General features: G+C 50.6%; 4 protein-coding genes across 11 annotated transcripts in view; 3 read left to right on the plus strand and 1 right to left on the minus strand.

Annotated features, from left to right (window-relative positions):
• The window catches only part of TLCD3B (TLC domain containing 3B), a 24,691-nt gene extending 11,928 nt beyond the window's left edge, over positions 1-12,763 (minus strand). Inside the window, exons 1-2 of the mRNA XM_039884575.1 lie at positions 12,498-12,763; positions 304-451 (exon numbers count right to left, since the gene is read on the minus strand). Of these exons, the coding sequence (XP_039740509.1) occupies positions 304-345 (42 nt within the window). The 5' untranslated portion in view covers positions 346-451; positions 12,498-12,763. The remainder of the gene's footprint in view (positions 1-303; positions 452-12,497) is intronic.
• Positions 5,374-11,052, plus strand: LOC120620117 (keratin-associated protein 10-10). Of its 4 annotated transcripts, none has more exons than XM_039884579.1 (5): positions 5,374-5,507; positions 5,742-5,777; positions 6,571-6,765; positions 6,970-7,125; positions 10,719-11,052. In XM_039884579.1, the coding sequence occupies exons 2-5, from the start codon at positions 5,772-5,774 to the stop codon at positions 10,830-10,832; spliced, it is 471 nt and encodes a 156-aa protein (XP_039740513.1). In that variant the 5' UTR covers positions 5,374-5,507; positions 5,742-5,771; the 3' UTR covers positions 10,833-11,052. The 4 variants fall into 4 exon arrangements, with proteins under 4 accessions (XP_039740513.1, XP_039740516.1, XP_039740515.1 ...); XM_039884581.1 differs by having other exon boundaries at positions 5,377-5,507; positions 6,571-6,714; XM_039884582.1 differs by lacking the exon at positions 6,571-6,765 and having other exon boundaries at positions 5,376-5,507.
• Positions 11,612-17,028, plus strand: ALDOA (aldolase, fructose-bisphosphate A). 4 transcript variants are annotated; one of them, XM_039884572.1, is made up of 10 exons: positions 12,899-13,062; positions 13,985-14,138; positions 14,337-14,463; positions 14,549-14,760; positions 15,241-15,295; positions 15,426-15,586; positions 15,939-16,022; positions 16,121-16,295; positions 16,445-16,644; positions 16,731-17,028. In XM_039884572.1, the coding sequence occupies exons 2-10, from the start codon at positions 13,998-14,000 to the stop codon at positions 16,824-16,826; spliced, it is 1,251 nt and encodes a 416-aa protein (XP_039740506.1). In that variant the 5' UTR covers positions 12,899-13,062; positions 13,985-13,997; the 3' UTR covers positions 16,827-17,028. The 4 variants fall into 4 exon arrangements, with proteins under 4 accessions (XP_039740505.1, XP_039740508.1, XP_039740506.1 ...); XM_039884571.1 differs by lacking the exons at positions 12,899-13,062; positions 13,985-14,138 and adding an exon at positions 11,612-11,693; XM_039884574.1 differs by lacking the exons at positions 12,899-13,062; positions 13,985-14,138 and adding an exon at positions 11,849-11,979.
• A 1,942-nt stretch (positions 17,029-18,970) lies between these two features.
• Positions 18,971-26,399, plus strand: PPP4C (protein phosphatase 4 catalytic subunit). 2 transcript variants are annotated; one of them, XM_039884590.1, is made up of 9 exons: positions 18,971-19,131; positions 19,328-19,490; positions 23,062-23,113; positions 23,636-23,686; positions 23,906-24,007; positions 24,601-24,774; positions 24,867-24,993; positions 25,701-25,890; positions 25,963-26,399. In XM_039884590.1, exons 2-9 carry the CDS (start codon positions 19,393-19,395, stop codon positions 26,090-26,092), a joined length of 924 nt encoding a protein of 307 aa, XP_039740524.1. In that variant the 5' UTR covers positions 18,971-19,131; positions 19,328-19,392; the 3' UTR covers positions 26,093-26,399. The 2 variants fall into 2 exon arrangements, with proteins under 2 accessions (XP_039740524.1, XP_039740525.1); XM_039884591.1 differs by lacking the exon at positions 23,906-24,007 and having other exon boundaries at positions 25,963-26,316.
• The last annotated feature ends 7 nt before the right edge of the window (positions 26,400-26,406 follow it).

A 26,406-nucleotide genomic window follows, 5' to 3' on the forward strand; every position in this document is an offset into this window, starting at 1 on the left:
AAAAATTAATACACTTTACATACATTCTCTCATTTGAAAATCACTAAAATCTTATGAATAATCTCTCCCTTTTATAGCTAAGAAAACAGGCTCAAAGAAGTGAAATGACTTGCCCCAAGTCGAATAGTAAATGGCAGACACAGGACTCAGACTTGGATCAGACTTGCTGCCTTCTAAGTTGAGAAAAGAAAGGAAGGGAAGAAGGAGGGAAGCAGAGGAAGGAATGGAGAGGGCGGCAAAGTAGGAGACATTTTCCCCTCTGGTGCTGAGGGACAGTCATTTTCCCCTGTACCTGTGGCTTACCCTGGAATGTAGAATGAGGAAGGGAAGAATGAGGAAGGCCATGAGCTAGTAAAGTTCAGCCCCAGTTTCACTAAAATCTGGACTCTCTCTTACATTTCCTTCCTTCGTTATCAGTTTCTTCCAACAGTCCACAGCTGCATGGTCTTGTCTGAGAGATAAAGGATCAAGGGAGAAAAAGGAAAATAATTGTTTAGAGCAATGGCTTTCAACTTTGTTTTTACACTCAGCTATGCACCCACCTGCCGAACTGAACCCAAACTTTCTCGTAATACTTAGTGATCCTTATGTGTAGTGCACTGTGGCATTTCCTACATCACTTGCTCTCCCAAAATGTTGATCATGATCTATTAAGCCGATTGCACAAACCATTGTGGGTAACAACCCAAGATGGAAAAATCTTGGCTTAGAGCAAATTCTCTCAACTTTATTTTTTTCAGTATTGCTTTCCTAAGGAAACTTTTTTAGACATTTTGTTCCCTAATCACAACTCCTCATGAAATTTTGGTAAGACAGATAAACTGTATATCTGTGCTTTATATATTTAAAAAAGTAAGATTTTTTTCGCCACCCAAGAACCAATTTGTGCCCCCTTAGGGGCCATAGTACCCCTTGTTGAGAATGCATTAGAGACATCATTCCAGCTCATTTTCTGAGCCCTTACACACCATCACAACATCCAATTAGATCATCTTAGTCCCGTTCTGAAGGTGAATAAACCAAGGCTGAGAGGTTACATGAATTATTGAGGATTGAGATGGATTGGGAATCGAGAGACCTAGCAAGATCCTAGTTCAGCTGCTTAATTATTTTTCCAAAACTTTGTTTTCTTGTGTGGAAAACTGTGGGATTGGTCCAAAGAAGTGCTTTCTGTGGTGTTGGTCTTTCCCTGTTTGACCTTAGTAATAGCAAATGTTCACACAGTGCTTACTAGATGTCAGGTACCAATCTATATCCTTTACATATGTTAACTGGTGTAATTCTCACAATAAACTAAGGGAGATTCCATTATTACTTTCCCTTTACAGATGAGGGAATTGAGGCACAAAGAGGTTGCGTGACTTGCCTAGAGTCACACAGGTAGTAAGTGACCCAGCTGGAATTTGAACCTAATAGTGTGACTTCCAGAGTACCTGCTTTAAACCATATACTTTAAAAAGAAACTTTTTATCACTATCGAAACTAGAAAAAACAGTATCACTTGTTGTAAATAGAAGGTAAAACAATAAATAAAATGACAAAACTTATTCTAATGTTCTAGCTCGATACTATCTATCACCTACTCCAAATTTGGAGCTAGAGGCCTGCTCTCTGTTAGCTAAAAGACAAGATAAGCAAGGATAGTGAGGTGTTAAAGGGCTTTTGGCAGCAAAATGAGACTTTCTCCTGGAATAATCAGAAGTGTTGAAAGAGAATTGGAAAGAATAGCTTTCGTTTGTGTGCATGCTTTCTTGCTGATCTGTGTACCACCTAAAATAAACCCAAGATGGCATGCATTCCACACACGGTGGTCCCTTGTCCGGGCGTTCTAGGAGTGTCCAAACATCCCCCAGGGGAAGGGAGACAAGCTAGCCAGTTCTGGAATAGGGATGCAGCCTCTGGCAGGCAGCCAGCAGTGTCCTCATGGAGAAAGACACCCTGGGATGGCACTGCCCAATCACCCGTCCAGACCCACACAGTGTTAGCCTGCCTTCTGGCCCCAGCCTGGATCTCCAGGTGGAAGTCTCTCCCCAGCATGGTCCTCACAGACCTGTCACACACATTCACCCTGGGCCTGAAGTTTACCGTTTCCTGCTACTTCAGGCTCCTCCATCCAAATACTGTCTTGCTCATCCTCTTTACCTGGGTGCAGTGCTGCCCCGGAGCCTCAGAGGTACGCAGGTGTGTTATCATCAAAGGCTGTGAATAAGTAAACAATAAGCAGCCAGAAGTTTTTCCCACACGACACTCAGGGAAGGGTCCAGTTCCCCCTACCGTGCTCTTGGGAGAGTCCTGGCCAGGGTGCCAGAGCATTTATTATTTAGTGCTTTAATTGTACCTGTCCCAGGTTAGGTACTCTTCCAAACAAGTCTAGTCCCACCCTTTAGCCGTACAATAGAAAAAACTGAGGGGCACGATGGGTAAGCTAAAGTCAGAAAACTAAGGCCCCAGGCCCTTTTTTCTACCATAGATTGGCTGTGTGACCTTGGTCAAGTGTCAACCTCTCTGAACCTCAGCTGTATGTATACAAAGTGCCTTGCCAGGGCTCAAATCCTAGTTCTGCCACTCACTAGCCAGGAGAACTTGTATAAGTGGTTTAAAGCCCTCTGAGCCTTGGGGTTCTTATATACAAAATGGGGACAAGAGTGGTATCTCTAAACAGAGCTGCTAGGATGATCGAATTAGATACGAGTAAAGCACTGTTCCTATGTAGCACTTTGTAAATACTCGTCACGTTGTTCATTAAAAGTTCTTATATTTTTTAATGAGCCCTTGTTCTATGCCAGGTACTCTGCCTACATTTTCTGTAATCATCACAATAAGCCTTGACAGTTTCTTACATAATCCCTACTTTCCAGATGAGGAAGACTGAGGCTTAGTGAACTCAGTTGACTTGCCCAAGGTCACACAGACACATAGTTGGCAGAACTAGAATTCAAATCTAGATCTTTCTCAGTTCTAGAGTTCTTTGTCAACTGGGTCATAATTCTTTTCCATCTATAAAATGGAAAAAAATGATTTCCGCCACTCAGGTCTACTGCTAGATTAAATAAAGTCCGTGAAAAAATAAAATAAAATAAAGTCTGTGGAGAGGCCTCTAATGATGCTTGCTCTAGCTCAGCGCAGCTTAGCTTCTTCTTCCCTAGGGTTATCATCTAAGCACAGGCCTTTCATTTTCATAATGAGGAGGCTGCTAAACCTCATCTTAGTCTCTGGGAGGCAATATTGTCTGATGTCCATAGGAGGGGCTGAAAGTATTGAGATCAGATCAGAACTGCCAGGTTTCCTTCCCACAGCCAAGCCCAGGCCCTCTAAGGCTTCTTTCATCTGGGCTTTCTCTGTGTTTCAGGTCTCCCATCCACCCCATGATGATTGGGAGGACACATATCCCTTTTCGCTCTTCCCCAGGGGCGGTGCAAAACTACAGGGGATGATATCTGACATCTTCAGCTTTGCACTGTAGGTAGAGGGAGACCTGATGGTTTCTCAGCTATTGCGAAACAAGTTTCTCCCCACCTCCAACAAATGGCGTAATGTGGGAAGTGGGGCCTTGGCAAAGTGAGGTGCATACATCACCCTTCCTATTGGTTGCCTTGCAATGATCAGGCCTGGTTCACTGTCTACCCTCCTGCATAATGTATGAGCTCATGGTAGGAACAGAATACCATCAGCGGTGAGACTGACCACTGCAGGCCATGAACCTGTCCAGAGGCCTCGCCAAGGCTCACGTCTCTGTATTGGCAGGAGCTGAAGAAGGGAGGGAGTATGTGTCACTTGAGGCCTTTCCTGGGGCTGGCCTCAACTTGGGCCTTCGGATTCTGCAAAGAAGATGGGGGCAGACAAGAGGACAGCCTCAAGAAAGCAAGCTGACCCTGCCTCAGAATCAGTGATGGTAACATTGGGGACAGCTAGACTTCTGTTTTCTGGGCTTGAAGCCCATTCTGGGTATCAGGGGTGGCTGGGACCTCTTAGTGTGGTTGAAGGTCAGAGGGAGATTTAGGACCCAGGGACACAGCCCCGGCCACTTCTGTGGCTGTCTCATGGTATAGGCAATCCCCAGGGGCAGTAGCTGTGGTGAGGTCCATGGGGTGGAGAACATGAGCAAAAGTAGGTAAATGGCAACAGTGTTTTCAGGGGGAAATGTAAGCATGTCTGTGTAGAACCACAAAGGTCAGGAATGAAAGCAGGAGGTCCGAGTGCCTTGGCTCCCCGAGAGCCACCAGACCCAGGCATCTAGATAACAACACTTCTTTGGTGGATAGAGTTGGATTTGATTCATTCATAGAATCAGCGAGTACTCACTGGAGGCCCCCAAGGCCAGGCCAAGTGCTAGGGCTTGAAATATGGCAACGAATCAGTCCCAGGCTCTCACATTCTAATTGAGGAGCCAGGCACTGAAGTGGAGAATTCAAATATCTTGTGGTAAAGTATCAGAAAAGCTGTATATATATGGTGCCCAAAGCAGATTCCTCTGCCTGGGGCTGGCAGGAAGACCTCCCTCCGGCAAAATTGAGCAGATGCCTGGAGAACAAGGAAGTAGTTCATTAAGGGGGGAAATGAGAAGGGTGTCCTAGGCAGAGGGAACAGCATCTGCAAAGGTGTGGAGCTGTGGAACCACAGGCACTGGTTCAGGAACCTTGAACAGATCTTATGGTGGAGCCTGGGAAGAACTAATGGGACACAAAATAATCTTATTTGTTTACATATTATCTGATTTCCCCCTCTCCCAGTGGAATATAAGCAACACAAGAGAGGAAATTTGTCTGCCTTATTCTCTGCTACAGACCCAGAGCCTAGAGCAGTGCTTGGCACCCAGTGGGATGTTTGGGATTGAATCAATGGAAGATAGGCAAGGCACAGACTGGAAGGTGTTGACAGTCAGCTAAAGTATTTGGGCTTTATCCTGGAGTCAGTGGTGAGCTTTCCGAGGTTTAAAAATAGAAAAGGAACAAGACCTACTGTGGGTGGGAGGAAGTCACTTTGGACAATGATGTGAAAGTTCAAGAAATCAGGATGAAGTCTTAAATTCCGGCACTATCAATGAAAACGACTAGAGTCAGTTTGAAAAAATATTAAGGATAAATCCAGACACGCACGTAGCTTTGATTTTTACAACATCCCTGTGAGGCAGGCGGGTCCTCCTTTTACAGAGGGGGAAATGGACTCAGCGAGGCTCAGTGTCTCGCCCGAAGTCACAGCAAGTTGGTGGAGTGGGCTGGAGGTTTAGTCTTCCCTTTGTAGCGGGAGCCAGCATATGATTCCAGGATCCTACCCAGGAGGGTGGCAGCGGAGGACTGCGACAGAGAACTGGTAGACGTAGAGGACTGGCTGCGAAAGCGAGGTGGGGAGAAGGGATTTGGGTCTCGGCGGCCGCCGTAGAAGCGGCGTTCTGTCCCCATGACAACAGCAGGAAACCGCGATTGGCTTCTGGACAGCACGGCCGCCATGGCCAATTGGACTCTACGCGGCGCGGAATCCGCGAACTGCCCTCGGTCCTGAGGGTGCAGGTGCTGCGGATGGGTCGATGGAGGGAGCCGGGGTGTTGGGACATCGGTGGCCTGGGTCGGGCTGAGGTCTGCGAGGGAGGCGTCACCCTCGAATCCGTCCGGATCCTCACTGTCCAGACTAGGGGCCATCTTTGGGCCTCAGTTTCCCCAAACCGGAAGTGGGAAGAAGAGAGTGGGCACCCCAGTCTAGGGGCCCTTCTCAGCCTTTGAAGCCCTCGACTCTTTCCTCTGCAGCTCCTGAACTGACTGGCGCTGTCCTGCCCCATGGACGTGAGTCCTAGACCCTCTCAGCGCCCTAAACTCACCCTGACTTTGCCTGCCTTCGGGAACTGGAAAGGGGGCTCTTTCCTCAACATAGACCGTTGCAGCTCAGGACAAGAGCTTTGAGAAAGAATGCCAGGGATGGACTTGGTGCAGGAGAGCACTTTCCCACTCTTCCTGGCAAGATGAGTTTGCCAAGAAAACAAGGAGAAAAAGGCTGGACCCTAGGGGCACAGCAGAACAAGATGGACGAGGCAAAGGGAACATCAGGGCAGAGACCTGGGGGGTGTGAGAGAGGATAGGGCATTTGGGGAACTGCTAGAACTTCAGTATGGCTGGAGTGTGAAGGGGGAAGGTGAGAGAGGCAGGTAGGGCTAGACGGAGCCTTTGCCACTGAGATAAGTTTAGATTGAGTCCCTGGGAGCCAATGATGGATTGTAAGGAAAGGAGAGAGTCACAAGGACAGCTGGTGTGGAAAGGGACGAAAACAGTTAAGGGTCAGTAACGTTGGCTGAGGAATCATAATGAATCAGAGACAAGAGGTCCTTTGAAGAAACATTCTGAAAAGAAGTTCAGTAAGTCTTGGTAAAGTCCAGAATGACCAACACACCCTGATGGTGCTAAAATGGGGATGACGGGGAAAGGCAGGTTTGGGGGGCAAGAGAGTGTAGTCCTATTGACTCACTCCCCACTATCTGGTGGCTGTTCCTTTTCCCAGCCACCTCCGTGTCCCTCTTGGTATTTCTGTGTTCCTGCAGCCCCTCCCAGCTCCTTGTCACTCCTTCCTCCTGTGCTCATTCAGGCCTCCTCTAGCCCGTGGAATCCAGCCCCAGCTCCTGTCAGCAGTCCTTCCCTGCTGCTCCCCATTCCTGCCATCGTCTTCATCGCAGTGGGCATCTATTTGTTGTTGCTGGGCCTAGTGCTGTTGACTAGGCATTGCCTGCTGGTGAGGGGCCTCGTGGGGGCTGAAGAGTGGGCTCTGGGGAAAAGGAACCTGGTAAATTGTGCCCTCATCTGCATGCCCTTACCCTGAGACTCCTTGCCATTTATTTAGTCCCCACATCTGTCCCTTCCATGAGACCAAAAAAGTCCCTCCTCTGCTGTTACTTGCTGAACCTCCTCTTGCCCCTCTCCCCAAAACCTTGTCTTGGCTGTCTCTACTTGCCACCTGGCCCAGATTCTGAGCCCTGTCATCTCCTAGGCCCAGGGCTGCTGTACTGGCTGCAGCTTCCCCTGCAGGAAGCAAGGCGCCTCCAGGCCCCAAGACTGTTGCTGGACCTGTGCAGAAGCCTGCAACTTCCCTCTGCCTAGCCCAGCCCACTACCTGGATGCCTGCTGCCCCCAGCCCACGGAAGCTGTGAGTTCTCACCCTATCTCCTGACCTCCTGAGCCCTGGTACAAGCACTATCTGTGCATTTTTTTTGTTGTTTGTTGTTCAACATTTATTGTTCAGCACCTATTCTAGGCCAAGCACAATTCCAGGTACTGGGTCAGGTGGAGACAGCAAAAAACAACATGAATAACATATCAGATACTTTCTAGTAATGAAGGCAGGGTGAAAAGAAAACAGGGTGGCAGCTGGAGAAAAGCGATGTGTGTAACATGCAGGGCATATAATCACTTCTGCAAATGGTAGTTAAACAGAACCTCTCAGAGAGCTCTTTCTGTTTATTGAGTGAAAAGTATGTTCCAGATGCTGTGCCACTTTATTGATATTATTACTTTCTCAACAACCCAGAGAGCTGGGTGTTTTTTAAAAACCTGTATGTATATTTTGCTGATTACAAAAAGCATTAATTACAAAGTATGTATGTAGAAATACATAGAAAGTACAAGGTACTTTATAAATCAGCTCTCTAACCAAGGTTGCTATGTTTTGTGTATGTCTTTCATATGCTAATATACAGTACTGTCACTGCTGTATTTTACTATTATTTGGTAAAAATGGGTCATACCACATAGACTGTTTCATCACAACTGCTACTTGCCCTTTTTAACTTGACATCACACCTTGGCCACCTATCCATGCCTGTACATGTAGATAGGTTAAGTATTCATACTCTCCTTTCACAGGGGAATCAATTGGCTTGGAAAAGTTTAGTCGCTTCTCCAATATTACACAGTAGAGTCTTGCATAGGAAATTGCTACATAGTGTGTTGGAACAGTCCTCAGGGAGAAGCCTGGCTTGCGGAGAACAGGCCATTTTTGCATTTTTGGTTTTAAAGATGTTCAGTGTAATCAGCCATCTTCCTGGGCAATAACTGTTTGGGGCTCAGCAATTTAGACAGAAGCTACTGTCCTTGAAGTGATGACCTTCCCTAGAAGGAAAGAGCAAGGATAAAAGACTAAGCAAATTCATAACTTGGGCTGACTATAGTTGGTGCATTAAAGTCTCTGTTCTTCAGTTTCCTTTGTAACAATAACAACCACAAATATTACAAAGTTCTTGCCTACTTCACAGCTGCAAAAACTGAAGCTCACAAGGCTCAAGTGACTTGCCTGAGGCCTGGGCCAAGACACAAACCCAGGCTTCTCTTTCTTTCGGGGGGAGAAACCTGCCTGTTCTATTTCTATCACAGGCATGTCAGGAGGATCTAGTTCATTCATTCACTTATTGATTCCCTTAACCAAAGATTTATGGAGTCTTGTTGAGGCACTGTGCTGGACCCTAGGAGCACAGCAGAACAAGATGGACGTGGTCCCAGCCTCGCAGGGCTTACATGCCAGTGAAGGACAAAGAGAAATAAGGCAATTATAACAGTGCAAGAAATAATGTGATAGAGTGCAGTGGTTGGTTCTCAGCCTTGTGTGTGATCAGAAGCAGGTATGAGGCTTAAACAGCCAGGCATCCAGGCCCCAGACTCAGCAGGTCTGGGATTAGATTGGAGTTTGAGTTTTTAACAAGTTCTCATGTGATCCTGCCCCACACCAGGGTAAAGAACCACTAAGAGGAACGGGCTGTGACAGTGAGAATAGCTCCCATCTATTGAGTGTTCACCAAACACCAGGCTTCATGCTTACTTCTTCCTGTTAATTCCCCACAGTGACCTTATGACGTGGGTTCTGAGATGAGGAAACATGAATTAGCCAAACCTGGGCCTGAATTAGATTTGAAGCTGGGCCTGAGCTCTAAAGATGGATGGCCTTTACAAAATCAAAGCAAAAGAAATCAAAGTGAAAAACTGCAGAGCCTAGAGAAACACAAGGGTTAACATTCTTGTGGAGTCTTTGCTTAATGTACTTAAACAGCAGATTCCTTCCAGAAGTCACCTGGCTGCCCGTGAGAGTCAAGATATCCATTAACCAGTTATTAATGACTAGATCTAAACCCATCTAATGGACAGAGCCAAGAGCTTTTAATACCTTCTCTGAAGTGAAGGCAAAGGAGCCTTTCTCAGCCACCAATTCTGGGCACAGTGTGGTCCTCCCAAAACCCACAGAACCCACTTCATTCCCAAACTGGGACTCTCCAGAGACTCCAAACCACACCTTCATTCAACGGAAGGAAACCACTTTGTTCTCTCTCCCTTCTACCATGTCTAGTCTCCTCCTTGAGAGCCACTTCTGTTGGCAGTAGCTCCAGCCCAATTCACACCCCTTTCTCTGCAGCCGCTAGATCCCCTCCCCTCATTGGAGCCCCTAGTGCTATCTGATCTCACCAGTCATCTGACACTGCACCCCAGAAACCTCAGCTGCTCAAAAGGTCATTCCCCTATTCTTGGCTTGGCCCGGTGTCTGAGCTGTGCAACTGTGACTGTCACTAGCTCTGCCTCAGGCCTCAAGGAGCCAATCTTCTGTCACATATCCTGGGCATGTCCCACTCCAGCCACTTGGCCTGACTCCAGTCCATGCCTGAAGCAGTCTCAGATCATCTCTGCCCTAGTCCCAGGGCAGGAGAGGAGTGGGTTGGAGGAGGCTGTTCTCCCTTCCTGTCTCTGAGGACATGCTGTTCCTATTCCCTAAGAGGCAGACCTTCTGTTTCCCCTGGGAACTGCGAAGCCCTCTTTTCTCTTCTTTGCTTAAAGAGGGAAAAATGATGTGCTTTGGTTCATCTATTCATTCAACATTCATTGCTGAGCCTGAGTCCCCATGCTAACTCAGTGGAGACATGTGGTGAACTGTCCCTGCCCTTGCAGACCCAGAAAGAAGCTGCCATTCCTGGTGCTGGGAGGCAGTGGGGTTGAGGGGGATCTCGGGACTGGAAGCAGACAGGCAGGTCCCTCGCAGCAGCATTCTCTAGTTGTATTTCTCATTCTTTTAGGCAGTCACTCCCTTCTCTGAGCCTCCACTTCCTTCTTGCTAAAGAGGCGCCCTACTCAAGGTTCTGATAATTAAAATAGATGTAATTCTTTTGAGGACATTAAAATTTTTTAAATATGCAAATTACCATTTTCAAAGAAAACTAGAAAGATTTAAAAAATCCATGCATAAATGCAGACTGTGCCTTGATCAGAGTAGGTGCTCAGAAATGAATGATGAATGAGATCCTGCAGTTTGGTCTCATGTCAAGAAATCCACAAAACCGGCAAATTATTTTCATCATGGACAGAAAATGTATGTTTACTTTCCCTGTCTGTTGACTTTTAATTGCATGGGGCAATGATGCGGTAGAACCATCACTGAGCTGAACATTGGGACACCCAAATTCTAGCATGGGACCAGGCCAGTTGTTCTCTGGTCCTCCAGTCTCCTTGCTCATAAAATGGAAGAAAGAGAGAACCGCCTGAATAATTTCTTCCAGATCCTGAACTCAGTTGTTTGGAACATTACCTCCTTGCCGATTTCTCAACAGCACAGGGAATTGATTTGTTCATCAGGAATAGTGGATGGTACTCTGTTCCACTAGGCACACGGGCCTTTCTGGGCTTGTTCCCTTCTCCCTCAAGAGGGTACCAGCTTCAAGTTCTGGTCTCCCTTCCTCCTGCCCACCTCTTTCTTTTCTCCCTCAGGGTTGGGCCCCTCGCTGCCCTAGTTGCTGCCCACTTTGCGACTGTGCCTGCGCGTGCCAACTTCCTGACTGCCAGAGCCTCAACTGTCTCTGCTTTGAGATCAAGCTCCGATGAGGATCCAAAGTCCCTGCCCTCTGGGGAGCGGCCAGCCCCCAGGGCTCATATGCCCTCTTCCCTGAGGGGCCTCAGGACACCTTTCTCCAGGCCACTAGAACCACAAGTGGCCAGCCCAACTCACTGGCCTGGGAACCAGCTGTGGAGAGAGCTTGGCTCCTGGCAGAGCAGGACTCAAAGAGCCCTTGGGCGGCTGGACTGCAGCCCCTTTGTAGGGCCAGAAGGGAGAGGGACTAGTGCTCTGACAGGTGCCCCTTCTTCCCTTCCCCAAGTAAACTCATGTTTGAAGGTGAGGGTGGGGATACTGCTCACCAGACAGCATTATGGGAGGAACTTGAGCCTTGAGCATCAGGATATAGGGGCACCTCAGCACACTTGGTCCATGGGTTCTTGGTTGGTTGGTTGGTTGGTAATTTATTTTTTATTTTTATTTTTTAGGCGAGGCAACCCTTGGTTGACCTCACAGATTACAAAGACCTTGTCAGTTTACAATCCCTTATTTTTTATGCCTACAGCACCTGGTCTTCCTAGGTGGTCTTCCATCCAAGTACTAACCAGGCACAACCCTGCTTAACTTCCAAGATCAGACAGGATCGGGCTCGTTCTTGGTTATTTTGAGATGTGAGTGTAGTGCCTGCATCCGCTCTCCCTCTAAAGAAATAGGCTCCGGAGAATCATAACAGCCCCCATCAGAGCCCAGTCAGGGAAAGGATCAGAGGAGGCAGGGGAGGCCACATGGGCTGAGTCCCCTTTCTCTCCCCTCTTTCTCCACAGATCTCTATCCAAAGATGTATTTCTCTTGACAACAGTTTGAGGGCCTCAGTCTGGATTTTCAAGGAAGAAATTTACTCTGAAGCACAGGTGAGTGAGCAGGGAGCCTCCCCTGACCCTCAAAATAGGGCAGGCCCACAGCTCCCTCTCTCTTCCCTCACTTTAGGCCCCACGCTGGCGTGAATGCCAGGGGCTTCAGGTTTCCCTAAATATAGGTCCTTGCCAGGGGATCCGTGGCGTGGAAAGGGCAAGAGTCACTGGAGAAGGTTGGGGACATTGGTTGGGGGGAGGGTGGAAACTGCTTTATAACCCAGCCGGGTGTGGCGTGGCTCACTCGCTGCTGACCAGGCTCTGCCCGCTCCTTCGGCCTCCTCAGGTGGGCGCCAGTAGGACCGAGCGGGGGTGGGGTTGGGCCAGAGGCGTCCGGATTAGAAGGGGAGACCTTGTCTGGGGGAGGAGGACCAGCTGGCAGCCAGATTTTATTCTGGAGTGGGACGTCAGGTACAAGTGAAACGTTTAGCAGGGACTCTGGCCTCCCATCCCCAGACTTGCTTGCGCCGAGCGCGGCCGGCCACTTTCCGCGTGGTCCGGCTTTGCGAGGCGGCCGAACTTCAGGCAGTCCAGCCCCGGACGGAGCACGGGCAAGGCTGGCTCTAGAGGCCCCCGGAGCATGAGGGACACACCCGCCTGGGTGGGACTCCCAGAACCACTGCCCCCTGCCATCCCAGCTGCTTCCTTGCTCTTGCTGTACGTCCACTCACCGCCCTTTCTCCCACCGCTTATGCCTGGGCTAGTGACCCAGGGAGAAGCGGCCCCGCGCCCCAGAGCCCGCAAGTCCAGGCTGCGGGTGAGGCCGGCGGAGGTTAAGCTCTAGGTTCGGTGGCAAAGACTCACACTGCATCAGCGCAGGCCGGAAACTGGGGTGGGCCGGGCCTGAGAGGGGACGCTGAGCCTCCATCTTCTCGGGCTCCTATACCCCCTCCCCCGCCCATCTCCGGTGCCAGAAACCGGCTGAGTCACCGAGCCTCAGCGCGCCAGGCGGAGAAGAGAGGGAGGGCCGAGACCGCGGGATGTGGTCAGAGTCACGTCCTAAGGGGATGGGGGAGGGCTCGCGTGCTGGCTGCACTGTCCCCGCCCAAGAGCCGCCTACCGGCTTCGCCTTTCGGGGGCGGCCGCTCCCACAATTCATCGCCTGCAATTGGACACCAGGACGCCTCGGGCTCCAGTAAAGGAAAAAAACCCCGGCAGAGGGCGGAGCTCTGCCCTTATATGGCTTGATACCGCCTCCTTCCCGCCCCCTGTGCCGCCCCCTCGGGAGCTGAATAGGCCGCGTTCCGCTTGGAACGCGCCGCAGAACCGGGGTGCTGGTGACGACCGCTGCGTTCGCTCCCTCAGTCCACTCGCCAACCCGCTGCCCTCCACCTCTGCACCGGGCAAACCAGCCCCTCTACTCTGCCAGGTGAGCGCCCTTCGCCACGTGCGAAGGTCAGGGACCGTGGAGAAAGATCCTGTAGGCCGTGGCGGGTCGGGCGTCAGCACGGAGCCTCCCCCCATACACACACCATCACCACATACATACGCGCTCCCAGCCCAGGCTCCCCAATCCTCTCTAGTTAGAGCTCCCTCGGTTTACTGCGCAATGCGGCGGCTCTGCGCGCTGAGTCACGGCGGGGGAGGAAGCATGCGAGATGAAGGGCCATTCCCCCTCCCATTTTCTTGCTGGGACCCCTGGTGCAAAGGATACTGGCCCCGAGGCAGCGAGGGTTTGGGAGCCGGCTCATATACTACCTCTGGGTTCCTGAAAGCATGTGGTTGGCCCCTACCCCGGGAGACTGGCGCCCCTGGAGAGGAGGGGAGTCTCCTTGGCAGCGCCTGATGCCCCATTAACACTTTTTTTTATCTTTCCTTATCGGATGACCTTGATTCTGAGCCTGGAGCAGCTGCAGCCCTGCGAGCAGACAGGAGCCTTTTTTAGGGAAGGGGTGGGGCGCTTGCCTCTCCTCCACTCTCTTTACCCTTCATGAGCAGTGAGATCCACAGACCTCACCCCCTTCCACCTCAGGCAGGGCTTCCTCTGCTGCCCTTTCCTAGGCTTCTGATTACCTCCCACCATTTCCTTAACACCCTTTTCCAAACGCCTGACCTTGGGATGTCCTTGAGGTGTTGATGCCTGTCCCAGCTCTGGGATCTTGGGTGGATTGGAAGGGACACCTCAGTGGCAGTCAGAAGATCTGGGTTCTTATCTCAGTTCTGGCCCTTGGGTTGCTGTGTGACTTAAAGACCTTTCCCTTCTCTGGGTCCTTTCAAATGAGGGGGTTGGGCCCTTCGCCTTATGCATGACCTCTAAATTCTAAAATACTTTGGTTCAATTTTGCTTCTAGGCAAGGTGACCCCATGGCAAGGCGCAAGCCAGAAGGGTCCAGCTTCTACATGAGCCATCTGTCCATGGCTCTGGCCTATTCCTTTACCCCAGATGCCAGTATGCAACCCCACCCTCAGCTGGGCAACACCCAGCAACAAACAGAGTTAGGAAAGGTACAAGAGGCAGGCCTAGTTTAGGGAAGTCGGGTGTAGGGGAGAGCTGGGGACAGGAAGTGATCTAAGACCTACTGGGTGTGGGGCAGAGGAGGTAGGGAACATTTGCCCTGACCTCCAGGTAAGGGGCCCTGCTCATTGGGAGACCACAGAAAGACCTAGCAAACTGGTCCTCCCCGCTCTGTCTCCTTTGCCCAGGAACTGACAGGCACCATGCCCTACCAATACCCAGCGCTGACCCCGGAGCAGAAGAAAGAGCTGTCTGACATTGCTCACCGCATTGTGGCTCCGGGCAAAGGCATCTTGGCTGCAGATGAGTCCACTGGTATGGACAGGACACAGTAGGAGGAAGGCCCAGGGTTGGGGGTGACAGGCTGATCCCTTTATTACCATGTGATGGTCCCTTCCAGGGAGCATTGCCAAGCGGCTGCAGTCCATTGGCACTGAGAACACCGAGGAGAACCGTCGCTTCTACCGCCAGCTGCTGCTGACTGCCGATGACCGTGTGAATCCCTGCATTGGGGGTGTCATCCTCTTCCATGAGACGCTTTATCAGAAGGCAGATGATGGGCGTCCCTTCCCCCAAGTTATCAAATCCAAGGGCGGTGTTGTGGGCATCAAGGTGAGGAGGCTGGGCCTCATGATGTGAGATTTGAGATTGGTCCACAAGAAGGAAATCCAGAGTAATAGGCTCTGGTTTGAACACTGGGCTAGGTGCCAGGAGACTTGGGCACCTAGAGTCTGCCCCAGATCACGTGTAAGGAAAGGTCGGAACTGTGGGTCCTCCTTGGCATTTTTAATCCTTGAAGTTGTAAGAGCAAGTTATTACCCTCTTTGTACAGATGAAAAACCAGAAGCTCAAGGCAGCAAAGTGTTTTGCTCACAGAATTAGGAAGTGGTAGGAGCCCAGGCTCTCTGTCAAATAGTATCCCCATGTAGTCTGTCTGACAGGATCAGATACTGTAACTAAGTGAAAACATTTGCAGAACAAGAGATGCAGCTTGAGAGATTAAGTAAAGTTGGGGGCGGAGTGGGGCCCTAGAGGAGAAAAGGGTCCTAGAGGTCACTTCCTCTGTTTTATGTTGTTGACCAACCCCAACAGGTAGACAAGGGTGTGGTACCCCTGGCAGGAACAAATGGCGAGACTACCACCCAAGGTGAGAACTGTTTGGCTTCTTGCCATATTGACCAACCCACTCAGGTTGGTGCCCCTCTCGGTGCTCAGGATGAGGGGGTACCACCTGCCGCCTCCTTTGCCATGCCATGACTTTTCCATCCTCTCTCCAGGATTGGATGGGCTGTCTGAGCGCTGTGCTCAGTACAAGAAGGATGGAGCTGACTTTGCCAAGTGGCGCTGTGTGCTGAAGATTGGGGAACACACTCCCTCAGCCCTTGCCATCATGGAAAATGCCAATGTTTTGGCCCGTTATGCCAGCATCTGCCAGCAGGTAGGCCTGCGTGTCCCTTTCAGGCCAGCTCCCACCTCAGCTGGTTCCAGAGTATCAGGTAGCCTGCCACCCATCTGCCAAGATTTCTGCCTCCCCCAAAGCAGCCATTCCAGATCCTCACCAGGCATTAGGCTTGGGCCTGTAGAGGACATTCGAAGACTCTGAACAGAAGGGCAGGACAGGGCTTGTGGGTAGATCTGAGGAGATCTGACAGCCCTACAAAGCTGAGGGCTTTGAAACCATGAGTTTCTCTGTCTTTATGGAGATAAGACCTTGGCTAATGTCTGTGGAGAGCTGTCAGTAAGGCTCTGGGTTAGGAGGCCTCATGGCTACCCTATCCCTCACCCCATAGAATGGCATTGTGCCCATCGTGGAGCCTGAGATCCTCCCTGATGGGGACCACGACCTGAAGCGCTGTCAGTATGTAACTGAAAAGGTAGGTTGCCTGCATGCCTGGGCAGTGCGGTGGGCTAGGCAGCTGGGTCTGACGCCTGTTCCCGTACTTCATCTCACTTTGGTCCTGCCCTACTCTAGGTGCTGGCTGCTGTCTACAAGGCTCTGAGTGATCATCACATCTACCTGGAAGGCACCTTGCTGAAGCCTAATATGGTCACCCCAGGCCATGCCTGCACCCAGAAATTTTCTAACGAGGAGATTGCCATGGCAACTGTCACAGCGCTGCGCCGCACAGTGCCCCCTGCTGTCCCTGGTAAACCCCAAGCCCTCATTTTGCCCTCTGGGAGACAAACTATACCCATAATCCTTATGCCCATTGGTCTGCTTTCCAGGTCAGCTGCTAGGGACTCCTACTGGTCTCTGACTATGACTCCTCTTCACATTTCACCCCTTGTTTTACAGGGATCACCTTCTTATCTGGAGGTCAGAGTGAGGAGGAGGCATCCATCAACCTCAATGCAATCAACAAGTGCCCCCTGCTGAAGCCTTGGGCCCTGACCTTTTCCTATGGCCGAGCCCTGCAGGCCTCTGCCCTGAAGGCCTGGGGTGGAAAGAAGGAGAACCTGAAGGCTGCCCAGGAGGAATATGTCAAGCGAGCACTGGTGAGGATGGGGCGGGAGGCAGGCAGAGTGCTGGGGTGGACGGCATTCTGAGAACAGAACTTCTCACTGGCTCCTCTCCCTCTTAGGCCAACAGCCTCGCCTGCCAAGGAAAGTACACCCCAAGTGGTCAGGCCGGGGCTGCAGCCAGCCAGTCCCTCTTCATATCTAACCATGCCTACTAAGCGGAGGTGTTCCAAGGCCGCCTCAACACTCCAGGCCCTGCCCGCTTCCACACACCTGAAGAGGGGGCCTCATCCGGGGCTCCAGGCTCCTCTTTCCCATCACTCTTACCTCCCTTGTGACATTGGTGCGTGGTGTTGTCTGTGAATGCTAACTCCATCGCCCTTTCCAGCCCACTGCCAATAAACAACTATTTAAGGGGGAGTTTGTTGTCTGTGTCTATAGTATCTGGCCAGGGGAGGGTCTGAGGAAGTGGCAGAGCCCAGAAGAAAGAGCCCTTGTTTTATGTTCTTTCTTCTTGGACAGGAAAAAGGTAAAAGGGATGGGGTAGGACCTTCCTATTTCTTTTTATGATTGCCCAGGGCTTCGAGAGGAGAGCTTGTGACATTTTCTTTGAACCACCAAGGATGACTCCTGCCAACAGGAGTCAGATAAGGCTCATAGTTGGGGAGTATGTATGTAACTGCTAGTCTTAGGAGGCTACAGGCTCAGCCTCACTTTTAGGCCCAGAACTCACGGGTGCAGAAGGCCCCTGTGACAAAAACGCACTGACAAAAGCCAAGATTTCTTGTGTCTGTAAGCCAGGCAACAAGGTAAATGTTCTATATGAGTAGGTGCTGTAAGTCCCAATTTATGCTTAAGGCTACGCCGCAGGAGTACACACTGTTTCTTGGTGGAAACAAGATTATTAATGTATGTTTCTCTACACTGTCCAGCTTGTCCATCTTCCAATCTTAATAGGAAATGGGATTAGAACTAGTTTCTTAGTCCTCTTGGGCTGTGGAACCCCTTGAAAAACCTGGAATTCTCTCCAACACCCCCTCAACAACGTGGACACACACAGCTGTGGAGCCCAGGTTCCAGATTAAGAACTGAGCCTCTACTGCATTCCACGAAGCCAGAATGAGGGCTCTGCACTTAACCCTATGCTATGCCATGGACCCTTCCCCAATCACCCAGGCTGGGGGGTAGCAGTAAATACACCAGGTCTTCTTCACTGTTAAAGATCCTAGTTATAACTAGTTAGTCTTCCCACTTCCCAAATTTCTTAATAGTAACTTTTTCCTGTCTGAGCTCCCTTGTAGAAAAAAAAAATCTTGACCTTTCTTATTTCTCTGGACCTACTAAATGTGTGTAGTAATCTGTATAGAACTGACTTACCTAGGACCTTCGAGAAGATTAAGAACTTGGTCCTCTCCTCTGCGTATTTTTATCTGTTGCCTACCTACAAAACCAAACTTGCTCCTAGAGCCCCACCAAACTTTGGCTCTACCTTCTGTGCCTACCCCCAACTCTGGAACAAAATCTGAGGTAAAGCAAATAAAAATTGAAGTCAGTATAAGATAGTGGAAAGGACATTTCAAGAGGGAGCAGTGTGTGCAAAAGCTCAGACACCACGAAGTTTGCTTAGGGACCAATCACTTTCTCTGCCTGCAGCAAGAGACTAGGGAAGCAGAGTAATTCAAATACCACTTTGGATGGGTTTTGGACTCACGACAAAGTGAGTTTCAGAAGAGGAGAAACTAGTACACAGCTTTCCTGGGTTCCAATTTCAACCTTGATTTCAAAGCCAGTTCTTAGCTATGCAACCATGAACTTAACCATTGTGAGCCAGTTTCCTCCTCTTAAAAAAAGGTATAAAACTTGCAGACAACAAAGTAACTGAATGGTGTCAAGGGGACCTTTCTGGAATCAGGGAGGTCATGTTGACTGAGACACAGGCTTGGTGTAGGGAAGGTAGATTCCTTTCTGTCTTTAACTTAAGAGGTCCTCCATGGCAGAGATTTGTCTGTGGCCATGGAAAGAGATAGGCTGGGATTCCTTCATCCATTAAACAAATCCGCATGTATGCCGACTGTGCCAGGCCTTGTTCTAAGCCCTGGGGCTGCAAGGGTGAACCAAAGTTCCATCTCGGGGACTGAAATGCGAGAGGCCGACTAAACCAGGTAAACAAAACCGTGTAACATAATGTTACAAGGCAGAGCCTCGCCTCAGCTTGTTTCTCTAACAGGGGTCTCTAACAGTCCACACTGCGCCAATCGGCTTGGCACACAATGACTTCCGCTCGCACGTGGCTGACATCCGGTTTCTTCGGTTCATTTTCATTCTTAGGCTCCCGAGGTGGGGTTAAGGGCGCGGCGTGGGAGGGGGAGGGTGTGTATGACGCCACATCCGGCGTGCGGCGGAACTGGCCTCCCTTTGCTTCCGCGGCGGGGCCGGAAGTGGAAGCGGCGGTGGCGGCGGCCCAAAGCCGAGGGAAAGAGGACGGCAGGGACCCTGAAAGCCCGAGCCAAAGTCGCAGCAGCGGTAATAGTCAGGGGTGCCTCTTGGCCACTGTCCCTAGTGCGGTACCGCGGGATTCGACGGGAGTTATCAGGAGGCGGTCAGGGCTGTGGGACGATGTGAGGGGAGGTGGGGGTGGCGAGCCAGCTCCAGAATGGAGTTGCCCACCCCCTGGCACCCCCTACGGACACTGATTCGGCCTTGTCTTGGCCTTTCCCAGGAGACCCCTGTGCGGTGCGGAGGGGGCGGTGGCCCTGGCTCTGACCCGCGCCGGGGGGGTGGGCCATGGCGGAAATCAGCGACCTGGACCGGCAGATCGAGCAGCTGCGGCGCTGCGAGCTCATCAAGGAGAGCGAGGTTAAGGCCCTGTGCGCTAAGGCCAGGTGAGCCCGCTGGCCCTGGGGAAGGGAAGCCCCGCCGCTGTCCAGTAGTTCCGGCCTGGGGCATACCCAACTGAGAACTTTGGGCCTGGTTCATCCTAGAAACTTTTCCAGGGAAAGAACAGAATAGGACCACTTCTCTCGAGGAGCAACCAGACTGTTGGGGGAAGGCAGACCTGGATAAAGATACTTAAAGTATTAGGTGATGTGTTTTCAGTGGAGTTAGTTATAGGAAGTACTTAGGAAGCTCAGGGAAACAACCCAATCTGTTGGGGGTACAGAGAAGGCTTCTTGGAGGAACTGAACTTTGGGAGTAGGCCTTGAAGAATAAGATGATGAAAGGGAGTGTCAGCAAGAACAGAAGTTCGAGTCAGAAAAGCTAAAGATTCTGTGGTTTATGAAATTCTTTTAATTCCAAGACCATCCCTTAAAGTGGGTGGTATTGTCCCCATTTTATGGGTGAGGACTCTCATGTTCGGAGTCAACCAGCAAGGAATGCAGTCTGAAGCCAGTTCTCCGTGTCCTGTCCCTTTTCAGGCCATAATGCAAGAAGGTGGATTTGGATCACTCATATTCAGTGTGGGAGCTGCAAATAAGCATGATATGAAGAGAGGCCCAACTCAAGAGTTCTGTGGGAAGTAGGATGATGTAGTGGTAAAGAGGCCAGACTTTGGAATGTGATGGCTGTAGGTTAGAATCTGCCACTTACTAGCTGTATTGGTGATCTTGAGGTCTCAGAAACTTTCTTTACCAAAAAGTAGGAATAATAGTACTTAATAAGATGGTTGTGGAGAGTCAGTAAGTTGGTGCTTGGGATGAGCTCAGCATAGTTCTTTGGTACCATATAAGACCTTGACACTCCTTACATGTTATTACTGTGTAAGAAGAGGGCAGTGCTGTCATCAGAGAAGGCTTCTAAGAGAAGGTAGCCTTCAAAGATGAAAATAATTTGGATAGGTGATGAGAGCAGTGCCAGTGAGCAATGCATTCCAAGCAGGATGAGAGTAGGTGAAAGCCCTGAGATGTGTGGACAACAGTGAGGATACCAGTTACCTGCCTCCTTTGAGGGGCTGTTTGACTGTGGCTTCCACCAAGCTGGAGAACTTGTGGGAGAAAAGCCAGCAGAACTACCCTATATTTATTGAACAACGCAGCTAGTCTGGCCTTGTACTGGCAAAGAATTTATATCCATTTCCTCCCCACAGTAATCTTGTGAGGTTGGAATTGTTTGCTCCGTTTTACATAACAGGAAGCCATGACTCCTACAGGCCTAGCGACTTGACAGGTCACCCAGAGAGAAAGTGGCAGAACTGGGCTCTGAACTTGTGGCCATCAGGTTATTTGCTTGGCCCCACACAGAGAGACCCATAGCAGCCAGACAAAGCCTGCAGAGGTTTGGAGAATAGGCAAAGCTTTTAAAATGCTTGTCTATGGCTCTCACATGTTTTGCCTGCTTTCTGTCTTGACTGACATTCTTAGAGACTTAAACGAATTGCTGTCTGGCTCTATTCTTTATGTCATGATAAAAGTCTCCCCATAGGTCCTGGACCAATTTGGTGGTGGTGATAGCTAATGCTTAGATAGCATGGTGGAGTTTCCAGGAGAATGTCTTGCCCATGGTCTCACATTAGTTAGAGGGGAGGTTAGTTTTGGCTCCAGGTCTTTTTCTATACTCCATGCTCATGGACAGCCAGGCAGAGACATTAAAACTGTGTGAGAGGCAGCAGGGAGCTACGGAGGACTGAGGGGTAGGAGGATCCTGCCAAGTTGAAAGTGAGATAGATTTAGGAGGTCCTAGACTGAGGCCCGAGTTGGCCACTGTCATCCCAGGCCCATACTGAAGAAGGGCCAACTCTAGCACCTAGCCATTCACCAGGGGCCCAGGCCAAGGCTGGTAGTGTCAGGAGCTTTGGCTTGCTCAGAGGGTATATAGACTCAAACTCTTTGAACTACAGAGGCCTGAAGGTGTGAGCTGAACTTGCTCCTATTGAAAAGTTAGCATGTTCAAAGAGCAGAGGGTTTTGAATCAGGTGGTCTTCAAGGTGAACCCTAGCTTTGTCACATATAAACAATATGACCCTGGTCAAGTTACTTTACCTCTTCAAGTCTTTGAAATCATTATGGAGCTCAAATGAGATTCCACACATCCTAGGGCAGGCCTTGGTACTTTGATAAGCACTTGGTAAAGGCAGTGTTAGTTGCGGAAGTAAAGGTGAGCAAGCGCGAGCCCCGAGGGTGCTGGTGATGTGCAGCAAGTGACAGAGCTGGGGCGGGACGGTAGGCCTTATTCCCGGACCATGCTGGGGCCCTGTTAACACTGAGGTGGGGTTTTCACCCAGAGTCTGGAAGGGGCTGGCTGAAATTCTCAGGAAGTTGGGCTCCTGGGTTCGAATTCAGACACTCTCCAGCTTTGTGACCTTGATCCTGCTGCTTTTTTCTCTGAGTCTCGGTTTCTTTATCTGTCAGATGAGAAGAACCTTCTCAACTCAGTTGGAAAGTTCACTGTAAGCAGTTGATGTGGAGGGATGTTCAACACAAGATAGGTGGGAGAGCCTGGTTGCTGCATGGCCCCTGGAGCTTCCTTTGTCATGCAGAGTACCGTGAGGGACCTATAGAAAACTATGAGCTCACAGAGCCCTAGTCTAGTGGGAGAAGAGTGAGGAGACGCAGAAGACTGAGGGCTAAGCAGGTACCTGGGCCAAATCAGAGTAGCTTATAAAAGCCAGATCCTGGAGCCAGAAGGCCTTGGTTCAAGTCTCATCTGTATGACTGAGGCCATTTTTTTCATCTGAGCAGTAGGAATCATCACAGTGCCTGCCTTTGAAGGTGGTGATTTGATTGCATGCGTCATTCTTGCAGAGCCTACAGCCCTGGCACATGGTGTCAGGAACATGTTCCGGCAGCCCTGGAACATAGAATGTTCACTGCTGCAAAGGATCTGGAAATAGAATACTACTTAATTGGTTGTCTATACCTGACAGTAGTTTTATGTCATGCTTATTCAAGTAGAAGTAGGCTGCAGTGCAAGGAAAGATGAAAGAACCAAGTTCTCACTTCCTCTAACTAAATAATGAAAAAGTAGCAACAGTGTATCACTTTGAAGATCACATTGATGACCAGCCTCCCTAGGGCACCCCCCTGTACCTTTGGACAGCCTGAGAGAAACACTCAAAGACTCCTGTGATGGGTAGAGAGAGACTGTAAGAGCTCAGCCAAGGGCACCGTCTAAGGCTTAGGGCACAGCAGGAGCAGAGGGCTCTGAGTGGCAAGATATTTCCTGGGAGTGCTGGATGTGTGCAAGAGCAGCGGAGAGGGTCAAGGCTGGGAAAGTAACCGCCTACTTGGAAAGGCTTTGAAAGCTGGAACAAAAGCTTAGGTTTTGGCCTTTTGGCAGCGGGGAGCTACAGAGGGGTGTTAAGCAGTGGTCAGCTTATCCTGGGGAAATTGCACGCCTTGCTCCTGCCCCCTAGAGGTTCAAGGGCCACCTCATATCCTCCCCTCCCCTCCCCTGAAAAAAGGTCAGGAATTGGGCTGGGCTGGCCTGGCTGTGGTGACCCTGGTCTTCTGTCTCTAGAGAGATCTTGGTAGAAGAGAGCAACGTGCAGAGGGTGGACTCGCCAGTCACAGTGAGTACCCTCTGTCCTTCTGGAGCCTAGCTTGGTCTTTCAGGCACGTGAACATTCCTCATAGTCTTGTGGGCTCCAGAGATCTACCCGTTATCCTTGGGAATCTCACTATAAGAAATAGGTGTTATAGGGAGGGTCTCTTAATTTTTTGGAGGAATATTCTTGGCCAGGGCAGAAGGACTCTTAATTTGGTGAGTGATTCTATTCCACGTGTTTCTACGTGTTCTGTATTATTAGTTACTTTACTGAAGGGAGTAAGGCGAGGAAGGGGTCAGGTCTTCCAGGAGCTGTAGGTCTGGCTGGAAAGACCTGGCTCTGGCCCTTGCCCACAGAACAGTTGGCACTCAGTGTGGGATGGAGATTAATTCCAGACCATGCTAACTTGGGGTGGGAGAGATTTTGAGAAATAGAGGCTTAGACAAAAGTGATAAGGATCTACTGAAACGGTGGGTGATTTGAAGATAGCCCCTAGGAGCAAAGGCTTTTGGACTGTGAGTTCCCACCCACCTTCTCACTTCCCAGGTATGCGGTGACATCCATGGACAATTCTATGATCTCAAGGAGCTGTTCAGAGTGAGTGTGGGTAAACATTGGGGAAGGTGACCAGGGGGGTGACTGGAAGACCCTTTTGAGAGAGAAAGCTTTGAATTTGGTGAGTGGAGTAGGGGCATAAGGCCTCTAGTTAGGTGTTTGATGGGCCTTTTGTGAAAGAAGGGCTTCGATTTGACTGGAAATGGGCCACCACAGTGGGTAGGGAACAGTTTAGGACCAAGCAGAAGTTTCTCCCCCCAGGTGGGTGGCGACGTCCCTGAGACCAACTACCTCTTCATGGGGGACTTTGTGGATCGTGGTTTCTACAGCGTTGAAACGTTCCTCCTGCTGCTGGCACTTAAGGTGGGAACTGCTGGCTTTTGGAGCCCAAACCCGGGCTACCTCAGGCCTTACCTGTCTGCATCCTTTCCACCCTCCTCTCCTGCTCTGTCCACCCCCAACTCTGAGCTGTGCTGCTGGTGCTGACAGATTCTGTTTGGCAGCGGTGGTCAGAGAAGCTTTCTTTGACTCGGGGGCATCTGGTTGGGTCCCTAGAGGATGAGGTCAGAGGGGTGGCGTCATAGAGTGGGGAGCAGAGAAAGTGGTGAGAGTTGAGTTCAGCTGGATACAGCATCCACTGGTTGGAGACAGGTGGTAAGGGGCCAGATGACAAAGTGCCTTTAAGGTCTTGCTAAGGACTCGGTCTCTACCTGGTGGGTGAAAGAGGAGCCATTAGGTTTGTAGTTGATGAGATGGGGGAGGGGCCAGCTTTGTATCCTCTGGAGGAGGGACTGGGAGCCTATGAGGTGAGCGCAACATTGTTCAGGTGAGAGATGACATGAATCCGGGCCAGGGTGGTGGTGATGAGGATGGAGTGGGACTGGCAGATGTGAGGAGATCAAGGAGGGAGAGAGAGAGAGCCTAGACTCCAGCCGTGCCTTGGTGCTTACCTCCAGGTTCGCTATCCTGACCGAATCACCCTGATACGGGGCAACCATGAGAGCCGTCAGATCACCCAGGTCTACGGCTTCTATGATGAGTGCCTGCGCAAATATGGCTCAGTGACCGTGTGGCGCTACTGCACTGAGATCTTTGACTACCTCAGCCTGTCAGCTATCATTGATGGCAAGGTAGGCTGGCCGCAGGGCTCCATGGGGATGAGAGGGATGGGGGAGACTGGGCCTGAGCCTCCCTTCCCTCCTATCTTGCTCCCCCGCTGTAGATCTTCTGCGTGCACGGGGGCCTCTCCCCTTCCATCCAGACCCTGGACCAGATCCGGACAATTGACCGAAAGCAAGAGGTGCCTCACGACGGGCCCATGTGTGACCTGCTCTGGTCTGACCCTGAAGGTGAGGGCAGACAGGTGGGGCAGGGGCAGCTGGGCTTTACCCTTAGCTTGGCAAGAGACCGAGGGGGTTCCTTTGGTTAAAGCGAGTACCTTGAGCAGAGCAGGCTGGTTTTCACTCAAGTCTATGCTTGACCTTCGGACAGCTGGCACTGTTGATCGGGAGCGTGGGTAGCTGGTGCTTTGAGCCCAGAGAGGGAATTGGGGCCTGTATATCAGAGATGTTAAGGACAAAATCATTGGCTTCCTCGCTGCGAAGGGGCTTCTGCAGAGGTCATATGCTTGGAATGACAGACCTTTGAGAACCCCTCATTTTGTGGGGTTCCCCAGCTAATGGGGAACAGAGCTGAGATTGAAAGCCAAGTCTCCCAGGCATCACTCCAGGGCTCGCACTGCCTGCCACACTTGACTGCCCTGTTACCATTCCCAGAGCAGCCCTTGTTCACACGTGCTGTACCAGTGTGGTTCTTACAAGCACCTCCTTTCACTCTCGTGTGTACCTGCATCAGGAATGTCTGCCTTCGGAGCTTATCTGCTTCAACATTTGTTGTCCTGTCCCCCAAGACCCCCAGAACACATTCGAACCTTATGCTCTTGCCCCACAGGCCCAAATGGGGGAGGGAAACAGGATATTTTCCTTCAAAGGGCAGTGGGCAACCAGAGAAGGCCTTGAAGACACCCTCTCCCCATCTGTAACTTCATTTGCCTCAGACACAACAGGCTGGGGCGTGAGCCCCCGTGGAGCTGGCTACCTATTTGGCAGTGATGTGGTGGCCCAGTTCAATGCAGCCAACGACATTGACATGATCTGTCGTGCCCACCAACTGGTGATGGAAGGTTACAAGTGGCACTTCAATGAGACTGTGCTCACTGTGTGGTCAGCACCCAACTACTGCTACCGGTGAGCTACCTGGGCCAGGAGGGGGTGGGGATCTAGGCTGATACACTCTAACTGCCGCCCTCCGACTTCCAGCTGTGGGAACGTGGCAGCCATCTTGGAGCTAGATGAGCATCTCCAGAAAGATTTTATCATCTTCGAGGCCGCTCCTCAAGAGACACGGGGCATCCCCTCCAAGAAGCCCGTGGCTGACTACTTCCTGTGACCCCTTTGGCCCCTGTCCCCCTCCAGCCCCTCTGGCCCTTGGACCACTGTGACTGCCCTCTTCAGACAGAGGCTGGGCATTGGGGGGCTGTCCCCGGCTCTGCTCTCCCCACAAAGAGGGCACTTTGAGGGTGAGGACTTTCTCTGGAGAGGCTCAGAGCCTCAGCTCCATGCTCCTCCTCTCCCTTCTCCCCACTTGAACCATGAAGTTTCCAAGAATTTTTTTGTTTTTTTTTTTCCTTTTTTTGTTTGTTTTTAGATAAAAATTTTGAGAAAAAGAAAAAAATTCTAATAAAAGAAGAAAAATGGTATTTG

This window comes from Pteropus medius, unplaced genomic scaffold (genome assembly GCF_902729225.1).
Source record: "Pteropus medius unplaced genomic scaffold, Ma_sr-lr_union100, whole genome shotgun sequence".
Taxonomy (NCBI): Eukaryota; Metazoa; Chordata; class Mammalia; order Chiroptera; family Pteropodidae; genus Pteropus; species Pteropus medius.